The following is a 10930-nucleotide window of genomic DNA, read 5'->3' as shown; positions in this document are numbered from 1 at the left end:
CATCGAGGTAGATTATATACCTGAAAAATAAATATTACGCTTAGCATGCTTTTACATACAAACACGTATATTTAATGTGTATAGAGGGTTAATGAAAGAGAGAAAAGAAATGTTAGAAGAGTACTTGAAAAATCTAACCTGCAAAACATATTATCAGTCCTGTCCAGAATGCTCAATTGTTTAACCTGCAATGCATTTCACTTTCCCTTTCTGTTGCCGGACAGGGGTCGTTTCCATTTCAGTCCTCCACGGCAAAAACCAGGGGTGACGAAGGGACTGAACTGCATACACCACCTGACGTCTGCACGGGCTAACCTGGAGTTCTCCGTGACCTAGGGGAGTCCCAAAATTAGTCAAAATATATGAATCAATATGCGAGTTGGCAGCATCTCCACTGGACAAATGGTGAAGTTTATTGGTAGACCGAGAAAACAGAGTCTGCAAATAGAACAACTAAACCCGTGCGTGCATTTTGAATGAAATTTTATTATTTAGATTTTTATTTTCATTTTTTTAGCTTTCCCTTAAAAGATGAAAATAATTTAGTGCAAGAATAATATCTTTAAACTGCGGTGGGTTGGCACCCTGCCCAGGATTGGTTCCTGCCTTGTGCCCTGTGTTGGCTGGGATTGGCTCCAGTAGACCCCGTGACCCTGTATTCGGATTCAGTGGGTTATTCAGTGGGTTAGAAAATGGATGGATGAAGTTTACCAGCATGTGCATAAGCTGCTGATGTGATTGTGAGGCCCCAGCTGTGCGAATCTCCGCTGGCATTTCAAGGACTTGTGTTCGCCATCTACTACACTTTGCTAACAGCAGTGGCTTCTGGGTGTGTAAAAGAAGATTTGAAAACACCTCTTTCAAAGTTCATTTTAAAGAGTAAATTAATCAAAAATTAAGTTTCTCTGATGCTAGATGTATTTGGAAATTTTCCAGTGACTTCAAATGGGAGTTTTTGACATTTCAGAATGGTGTTCAATGTGCTTTATTGAAGACGTCTCATTTAAAACTGAAAGAAATGTTTTTACAGATCAAGTTTACCAAGTTTCAACAAAATGGATGCTCTGAGAGTCTTACAGACAGACATGACAATAGGTGCCTTTGCACACTACACGAACACACATTATAATAAGTGTTATTTACAAAGTGTGAACATGACGTTTATACGTTTCAAAAGAAAATGAACAGAAAAACTTGAATCATAAACCTTTTTTTTTTGGTCTGAAAATGTAATATTATAACGACTCAAGGGTGTGAGAGATGGAGGAATTGAACATGTCTCTTTACGCTGCTCGTTGGAGTGGACCTTTGTGGTTTCTTCAGCCTGCCTCCACCGGCGCCATACAGGTGTTTGATGGTGCTTTGTGATTCCAGCTACCTTGTCTCTTTATCTGCTCGTACACACCTACTACACTGTTCCCCCTCCATGGTCCTCTGGCAGCTTCACATTCCAGCCGGTGGGCTATTACAGCTGGACGATGCGTCTGATGTGCTCTCTAAGTGATGTATATGTGCCCGCTTCTCCCTACCTGCCATTCAAGGGGTTGCTTTATAGATGTCATCTCCAGTTATTCCCAACCCCTCAAATAGTCTGCCGCTCCCTGAGGAGGAGCATGTCTCTCCAAGGTCCAGATCCAGAGTTCATTACAAAATTTTCTTTACAAGCAAAATAAGGATATTATGATGAATGGCAAAGTGCAGATTCAAATCCCCATTCAAAGAAATCAACTACCGTGTATGTGACGTTAAAGATAAGTTCAGTAATGTGAGATGCTTAAGGGACTTCCTGCATATCTACCTTTGCATTGGTGTAAGCAACCCCCTTATAGATGCCACTTTTCTCATACTGGTAGGTGGTGCCATCGATGCAGGTAACTTCAACAGTGGCCTTATAGGGAAGATGAATGTCTGCTCTTCCAAAGGTAACACGCACATCCATGCTTTTCCCCGGAGGAACCTTGATAATGTAGATGAGGTTTTCTGTTTTCTCGTCACTACTTTCTAACTCATAGGTCGAAGGGGTTCCCAACGTCAAGCTGAATTCATTATCTATCAAATTAAATTCTGGAATAGCAGCTTGAATAGACATGTTATAAGCAGATTCCATAGCACTGCCAGTGGACCAGGAAGATGTTCTGGTGATTTTACTTGCGGTCTCCAGTGTGTGTTGTTCCTCAACCGTGGAGCTGTTCCTGTAGCTTATTGATTTAATTTCTTCCACATTTACATTAGGAATCATGTGATGTAAAGTTGGGTATGTTACATCTTTCATTACAACTGATTTGATGGAGTTGATGAACACGAAACCTAAAGAGTCAATGTCTGCACCTGCTCTACCTTCCACTCCCAGACAAACTCCGGATCCAATATCCATGGGGCATTCAGTTTTCAATTCCCACTGTGTCATTTTGGCAAAAAAATTCCTCTCCTTATTGGTTTTGAACTTGATAGCTCCCAAGCGGGACCCTTTTCCATTTCCCCACAGCGAGAGAGAGGTAAAGAACTCTCCGGGGTCAAACTTAAATTCACTGTACGGGTAAGAGTCGGAGTAAATCCCAAACTCTTTAGTCTGTCCATCTGAGAGCTGCACACTCAGAGCCTTTACCTGAAAGGGACCGACCCACACTCCGATCTTCTCCAGTATAGCACCATTGTCAATCCCATTAAATTCAAACTCGCTGCCTCCATCACCACCGATGGTGTCAGTTAACAGGGACATTATGGTTTTCAATATGGAAGCCTAGAAGAAACATATATCAAAGTTAGAATTAATTATACACTTAAACAAAACAATATTTGCCCAGATGTTTTCTGATGGGTACAATGCTTGCATGAAGAAAAAGCTGAGCAGACAGTAGTGGTGGGCAGTATACCGGTTCATACCGAAAACCGTTTTTTATTTTTGTTATGATATGGATGTTTCTTATACGGCAACACCGGTTTAAATAGCCTAAACAACGTTTGGAATGTGGCGCAGTGGGCAACACGAGCAATTTGCTGCACCACCGTAGCCGCAAACATGCTTTGGAGTACCATGAATGTATGGAACTAAGATTGGCACCTTCCACGTCCTCTGGTAAAACTGAAAAAGCTAGAGGACACTCAAGTCAGACGTCACTTGTAGATGTGTTTGCTAGAGGACTGTGTGATGATGTGGGTTCTGGCTCCACGCTCCCATGGCTGTTTGGGAACCCTTGAACCCAACACCGTCGATAATGAAACCGAGTGAGCTAGTCAGTGGAGGCAATAAACATCTAAGCAAGGGGATGGTTGAAAGTGCAACAGTGCTTTTATTTAAAAGAAACAATCAAAAACAAAATAGTGTTCCATATAAATAAAGTGCAGTTCATTCAAAAAAGTCAATAAATAAATAATCCAGTAAAACATGTGGAGGTTAAAACCAATAGAAAAAACAATCCTTTAAAACAAGAGGTAAAATGTTTAAGGAAGCAGTCTTTAAAAACAACAAGATCAAACCCGGCGCTTCTAGCTTGTGACTCGTGACTCCCCTGCTTCTCCCTGTCCAGGCTTCGCGACAGGGGAGCCACTCTCTCTCTGCAGCTGCCCTCCTGAAACACACGCATGAGACTGGAGACCTCCCGAACCCTGGCTTCGGTATGGCACTCATCCCAGTCTCGGAGAACTTGGTTTCCAACCAACGGCCAGGTCGCCCACGTTGGGGATTCCAGAACCAAGTCTCCTGACTTCCGCTGCCTTTCCGCGGCTTCTCTGCGGCCAGTCGCCTTCCCTCGGTCACTCCTGCTACATAATCGCTCAGCTGGAGCGACATCCAAATCAATCGCCTGGGTGTAGGCCCAACACCCCAGCTTCCTTACAGCTGCCCTCGATCGTGCGCTCACCACACGCAGGCACCACCTGTCCGTCTCTCTTGCACCGCATGCTTCCTCGCTCCCTGTAACCTCCGTCCTCTTTTCCTTTCTTTCCTATTTTCTTTTTAAAATGACGAGGGCCACAGCAGCTGCAGCATTAGCCATGGGATAATCACGAATGTGGGCAGTTCCTCACCTGTGCACTCGGTGAGAAACGCCCACACCCTACGGATCGCCCCACGGCTCGCTATGGCCCAACGTCCCCTTGCTAAGCCGCGAGTGCGTCGATTATTTATTTAAAATGAAAGGCCTTTGCTCAACGAGCTGTGGACCCATAACACCACAGACTGCCTATGACAAAAAAAGCAAGAGGTGGATCGAGATAACCAACACCATCACAATCCATACAGCTAACGTGTCAGTGGACAGAGATTGTTAACATTAAGAGAAAGTGTAGTTGGTTTACAAAAATATTTACTATTTATTCCTTTTCTAAGACATGTTCAGTGCAATACAACTTTTGACAAGCACCTCTGGATATTTTATTAAGTCTAAATGCGATGGATGGAAAATAATTGTTGTTTGCAAAATTTGTTCAATAAAAACGTTCTATATTTTGACTGCAACTGTCATGCAATGTGATTCCTTCTCTTCATTAGTGCCACCCCCTTGAAAACTATCACTTTATGGCGCCATGCAAACCTGTATTAATACTTGTGTGCACATTAAAATGTTGTTTTGTACAATGTACAATTCTCATGACAGTGGAATAGGTTATCCTTAGCCAGTCTACTGCAGTAATTGCAGTGGAAAATGTGGTTAACATCCACTCATGCATGGGGGAAAAAATACCATTGACTACTGTCAAACTGGTATAATTTTGAAAAATACCGTGATACAGAATTTTGGTCATACCACCCACTAGCACTAGCAGGCAGACAGTAGTGTGACTTGCCACCCTGCAAAGCACAGCTGGTAGTGGAAACCACATTAGGGGTACAGACTTGGAGGAGAACCATGACAAAGAGCTAAACAGAATGCATTTAATGCATGTTCACAATCCAAGAGGTTATGGCATAAGAAGGCAAAAAGATGAATAGAAAAGTATCCAAAGCACTAAACAAAGATCTGGAATTAAAAAAAAAAGACTCATAAAATGTGATAGCATGGAACAAGAAGCTTTGGCAAGGGCAGGCACACAAATCTGCAGCAAAGTCCTTTTCTTCATTGCCAGTGACCCTGCCGCCACATGATTGAAGCACAATCAACATTACATAGCAACAGGCACCGACAGGAGGAGCCAAAAGCGAAATTCAAGACATAGAGGGTCCACTACTGACATTTTCAACTGCGCACAAATGTTAAAGTACAGAAATAGTAAATAAATAAAACAGAAATATTGCACGTTTCAGCTTGAAATATGAAAAATATTTAAGTCTTTAAAGAAAAAGAACTCTTTGAGCTCCTAAAAAGCATCTTCAGGGGATTTTCCAACCTGCGAACACGTTGCCATCAAGTTCCAGCCTCACTGGGTCACATGTTTTGGACGTTCACCCAATTAATATCATTTTGGACCAAAATCTTTAAATGCCTTTCAGACAGCCTGGGTGTCACAATCCCTCCTAATCCACTAACAGCTGTGTTTGGTGGACTTCCAGATGGGCTTAAAGTGGAGAAGTGAGTACACCCTTCACATTTTTGTAAATATTTTATTATATCTTTTCATGGGACAACACTGAAGATATGACACTTTGAGACAATATTAAGTAGTCCGTGTACAGCTTGTATAACAGTGTAAATTTGCTGTCCCCTCAAAATAACACAACACACAGCCATTAGTCCTGCGGTGGGTTGACACCTTTTCTGCCTTGTGCCCTGTGTAGGCTGGGATTGGCTCCAGCAGACCCCCGTGACCCTGTGTTCGGATTTAGCGGGTTGGATAATGGATGGATGGACACAGCCATTAATGTCTAAACCGCTGGAAACAAAAGTGAGTACACCCCTAAGTGAAAAATGTCCAAATTGTGCCCAAAGTGTCAATATTTTGTGTGGCCACCATTATTTTCCAGCACTGCCTTAACTCTCTTGGGCATGGAGTTCACACGAGCTTCACAGGTTGCCACTGGAATCCTCTTCCACTCCTCCATGACGGCATCACGGAGCTGGTGGATGTTAGAGACCTTGGGCTGCTCCACCTTCGGTTTGAGGAGGCCCCACAGATGCTCAATAGGGTTTTAGGTCTGGAGACATGCTTGGCCAGTCCAGCACCTTTACCCTCAGTTTCTTTAGCAAGGCAGTGGTCGTCTTGGAGGTGTGTTTGGGGTCGTTATCATGTTGGAATACTGCCCCGCGGCCCAGTTTCTGCTTCAGTATGTCACAGTGCATGTTGGCATTCATGGTTCCCTCAATGAACTGTAGCTCCCCAATGCCGGCAGCACTCATACAGCCCCAAACCATGACACTCCCATCACCATGCTTGACTGTAGGCAAGACACACTTGTCTTTGTACTTCTCACCTGGTTGCCGCCACACACGCTTGACACCATCTGTGGTGTTATGGGTCCACAGCTCGCTTAGCAAAGGCTGTTTTTAAATAAATAATCACCGCACTCACGGCGGCGTAGTGGTTGTAGCGAGCCACGGGGTGATCTGCGGTGTGGGCATTTCTTACCTAGTGCTCAGGTGAGGGACTGCCCACATCCGTGATTGTTCCCGTGGCTAATGTGCTGCAGCTGCTATGGCCCCTCGCTGTATAAAAGAAGCGCGAGTCGGTTGAGAGATGACAAGGAAAAGACGGAGGTTGCAGGAAGCAGGAAGTGTGCGCACAAGTCGGTGCGGTTGCGGTAGGAAGCGAGCGAGCGAGAGTTAGGCTCGCAGGCAGCTGGACAGTGAGCCCTAGCGGGGTTTTGGCCGACACCCGTGGGCTGTAGTTAGTGGTCTCTCCCGTTGAGTATTTTTTGAAGAGCGGAAGTGACGGGAAGAAGGATGGCTGGCCGCGTAAGGCGAGATGGCTGCGGGAGTCGGGAGGCTTGGGCGGTAAACTCCGTGGCGTGAGCGTCCTGGTCGTCAGGGAAGCCAAGTCTCAGTCTGGAGTGAGCGGAACCGAAGCCAGGGATCGGGACGCCACCAGATCGGTAGTGGAGAGAAGGTCAGCTGCAGGTAGAGTGGCTCCCTATTGCGAAGCCTGGACAGGGAGAAACAGGGGAGTCACCAGTTAAAAGAAGGCACCGGGCTAGTTGTTGGTTGTAAAGTCTGCTTCCTAGGGAGCGTTTTAACCTCAGATTTTAAAGGATTGATTTTTTTTTATAGTGTTTTTTTTTTAACCTCCACATTTCTTTTACGAATTATTTATTTATGGAAGAGTTTTGGAATCACTGCACTATTTATTTGAACACTGTTTTTGTTGGATTTTTAATAAAAGCACTTTTGCACATTTTGAACCATCCCCTTGCTCGATTGTTCTTGCCTCCACGGTCTAGCTCATCTCGGTGACATTATCGACGGTGTAGGGTTCAAGGGCTCCCGAACAGCAATGGGAGCATGGAGTCGAACCCGCATCATCACACCATCTGAACCAAATAAGTTTATCTTGGTCTCATCAGACCACAGGACATGGTTCCAGTAATCCATCCATGTCCTTAGTCTGCTTGTCTTCAGCAAACTGTTTGTGGGCTTTCTTGTGCATCATCTTTAGAAGAGGCTTCCTTCTGGGACGACAGCCATGCAGACCAATGTAATGCAGTGTGCGGCGGGCGTGTGGTCTGAGCACTGCCAGGCTGACCTACAACCCTCTGCAGCAATGCTGGCAGCACTCAAAAGACAACCTCTGGATATGACACTGAGCACATGCACTCAACTTCTTTGGTTGACCTTGGCGAGGCCTGTTCTGAGTGGAACCTGTCCTGTTAAATCGCTGTATGGTCTTGGCCTCCATGCTGCAGCTCAGTTTCAGGGTGTTGGCAATCTTCTTATAGCCTCGGCCATCCTTATGTAGGGCAACATTTCTTTTTTTCAGATCCTCAGAGAGTTCTTAGCCATGAGGCGCCATGTTGAACTTCCAGTGACCAGGATGAGAGAGAGAGTGTGAGGGCGATAACACCAAATTTAACACACCTGAGCCCTTATAACACTAATGAGTCACATGACACCGGGGAGGAAAAATGGCTAATTGGGCACAATTTGGACATTTTTCACTTAGGGGTGTACTCACTTTTGTTGCCAGTGGTTTAGACATTAATGGCTGTGTTGAGTTATTATGAGGGGACAGCAAATTGACACTGTTATACAAGCTGTACACGGACTACTCTACATAACCAGTAAAATCCACACAGACTTAGAGAGTTCAATTTACACCGACAACACATTCAATGACTGGGCACTGGACTGAATATCACAACATCTGGGTTTTATGATTCAGCAGTGCTACAGTATAAGACTGAAAAGATGAACATGACTACTGGCACTACTTCTACTAATAATAATCAGGGCTTGAAGTGGGTGTACTGGTTTTATTCCATTTAAGTGGATGAGTAAATAGTTGAAGACCAACACTCAATAATGCCATGCTTCCCAAGGATCTGTCATCATGCTTGAAACTCCAAGGTGGAGCCCCAGTTTTGTGATTTTATAAATGTACAACTACGCACTGAAATAACCTCATTGTGAGGAGGACATAGAAGCCCAAAAAAACAGACAGTACTGGCAATTATTTGGTTCCATTTCAAGCACTGCTAATAATAATAATAATAATAATAATAAAATACTTAATAATAAAAATAAGTAATAATAATTGCGGTGGGCTGGCACCCTGCCCGGGATTGGTTCCTGCCTTGTGCCCTGTGTTGACTGGGATTGGCTCCAGCAGACCCCCGTGACCCTGTATTCGGATTCAGCGGGTTAGAAAATGGATGGATGGAGTAATAATAATAACAATGCTAGTGTAGCCCTTTTCTCACTCCACCAAATAAAAGTGAAAAATTTACTCTAATAATGAGTAAAAACTAAATTTCTTTCCTATGAGAATATTTGTTACAAGAAATTGAGATACTCAGGTCACGAGGGATGGAGCAACAAGCTTTTTAAAGTGGATATGCAACATTTGTTTATGAACCCCCATTCTGCATGCATTTTACAAAGCAAAATAGGTAAGACACAATATTTATAGGAGTCACAAACAGTAAGTATGGACATCCTTGAGGCTCTTTAGTGGTCATGAGCCACTATGCAACACATACTCTGCATACTGCTTATTTGCACCCCTTTGGTAGGGCATGTTAGGATTACATGGGCAAACTGGGCGATGCTTCTCAAAGAAAGTTTTTATCCCCTATTTTTTTTTAATGTATTCTTTCTATATTAACGAAATGCTCCCAAATACATGACATTGTTTAGTCTTTGAGCTATATACATAAGCGGTGGGCTGGCTCCCTGCCCGGGATTTGTTCCTATCTTGCGCGCTGTGTTGGCTGGGATTGGCTCCAGCAGATCCCGTGACCCTGTGTTAGGCTATAGCGGGCTGGACAATGACAGTCTGACTGATTGACTGACTATATACATAACACTTCTTATTATGATTTTTACTATTAAGTATATTATTTAGAAATCGAAACCGACATTTTTAAAACGTTTCAACAAGTCTTTTATGTTACCCTTTACCTTATGAAAAGATTATTACATTCAGCAGCGATTGCTCCAGATGGTACAAAACGGTGCTGCCATTAACTCCGCATCCCCACGCCAATAATGCCTTTCCAGATTCTTAGCCGGCCACCTCATCGGTTTATCTTCCTCATATGTTGAACTAGAAAAGTCAAAATCTTTAGAATTTAACTGCACTTCATAGACTAACGCTCGGTGGGTCTGCGTGACATGCCAGTTGGCACCAGGCTGTTTTACTACACATATTAACTTATTTGTTTTTGGAAAAACACTGAAATTTGGAGACCTTGTACCCACAAATATAGCGAGTGGGGTGTTTTTTTTTATTTCTATTTCCTTTTATTTATTTGTTTTTTTAAGAGGGGGAAAACTTAACCAGAATCGATTGAGATCAAATCCGTCAAGGGCTCAGACAGTTTGAACGTTATAGGGCGCCCTTTTTCTTTAAGAGGAACACGTATTTTAGAATGCTGATTGGTCAAATTGAGATCAAATTCGCCAAGTTCTCTGACTTTTTTTTTTTGTTACTCGCCATTAATGTAAAGCGAGCGGTGCTGAGTACATATGCTCCGTATCTGTGTCTCTGTGTGATGATACTGTATATGAACATTGCTTCACCCCCTGAATGTCCAACCTCTAGGGCCGCTTTATGTCGTCTCAAAGGGGATGCAAAACGAAAGTAACTATAAAGAGGAAGAGAAAAATGAACCTCAAGTAACGCTCACCTGTACGAAGTTGTGAGCAGAATCGAGACGATCGCGCAGCTCCGATGCCAAACGGTCTGCTCAAAAACCCAAAAGCCGCGCGCTGCCCGTAGCCTCAACCCGTCCCGTTATGCGACAGCATGGCCGTTACCCAAGATTTGCACAACTACGTCATTATTTAAAACAGTAAGGCGATGTCTTTCAAAGTTCCTTCCCACTTTGCACCAGGCTGAGAGATTGCGCTGAGAAACAAGATAAACTTGTGCCAGCCGAGATAAAGCAGCTGCGCTGTGTTTCTAACACTGGACGTTTTTCCAGACATATTGTAAATGAGAAGAATTAAAAACATGAGTTTATTATGTCCGCCGTCCTTGACATATTACCGAAGGAGCAACCCACCAATACAGACTCGCTAAAATAAAAGAACACGCATTGCACTCAGTTAGTAATGCATTGTCTTCAGGAATCATAAATGAAGAAGGAACACCAGCTGGCCTTTTATTTTTCAATTTGCTCCACCAACAAACAAACTTCAAAACTGCTACCCTGAGCGTCAACTCCAAAACAAAGAGTACAGAAGGAGGGGGTCTGCTATTAATATCACACTTGAGTGCCCCCTAGCGACTGGAGAACTTTGTTGGATGGAATGGGCCTCTGCCTGTGAGGCAGACCGCAGTTTGTGACTCTCAAAGGACTGTGTGAGCAACACTGGAGCAGCAGAAGGAGCAGGCCAGTCTG

The 10930-nt window shown here is 43.8% G+C and overlaps 1 protein-coding gene across 1 annotated transcript; it reads right to left on the bottom strand.

Annotated features, from left to right (window-relative positions):
- Positions 1-969: 969 nt before the first annotated feature.
- On the bottom strand, positions 970-10508 carry LOC120529781 (aerolysin-like protein). Its single transcript, XM_039753918.1, has 2 exons — positions 10214-10508; positions 970-2740 (listed from the first exon to the last, which is right to left on the bottom strand). The coding sequence occupies exon 2, from the start codon at positions 2717-2719 to the stop codon at positions 1775-1777; it is 945 nt and encodes a 314-aa protein (XP_039609852.1). The 5' UTR covers positions 2720-2740; positions 10214-10508; the 3' UTR covers positions 970-1774.
- Positions 10509-10930: the final 422 nt, after the last annotated feature.

This window comes from Polypterus senegalus, chromosome 5 (assembly GCF_016835505.1).
Source record: "Polypterus senegalus isolate Bchr_013 chromosome 5, ASM1683550v1, whole genome shotgun sequence".
Classification (NCBI taxonomy): Eukaryota; Metazoa; Chordata; class Cladistia; order Polypteriformes; family Polypteridae; genus Polypterus; species Polypterus senegalus.
This window is presented reverse-complemented; position numbering and strand designations above follow the sequence as displayed.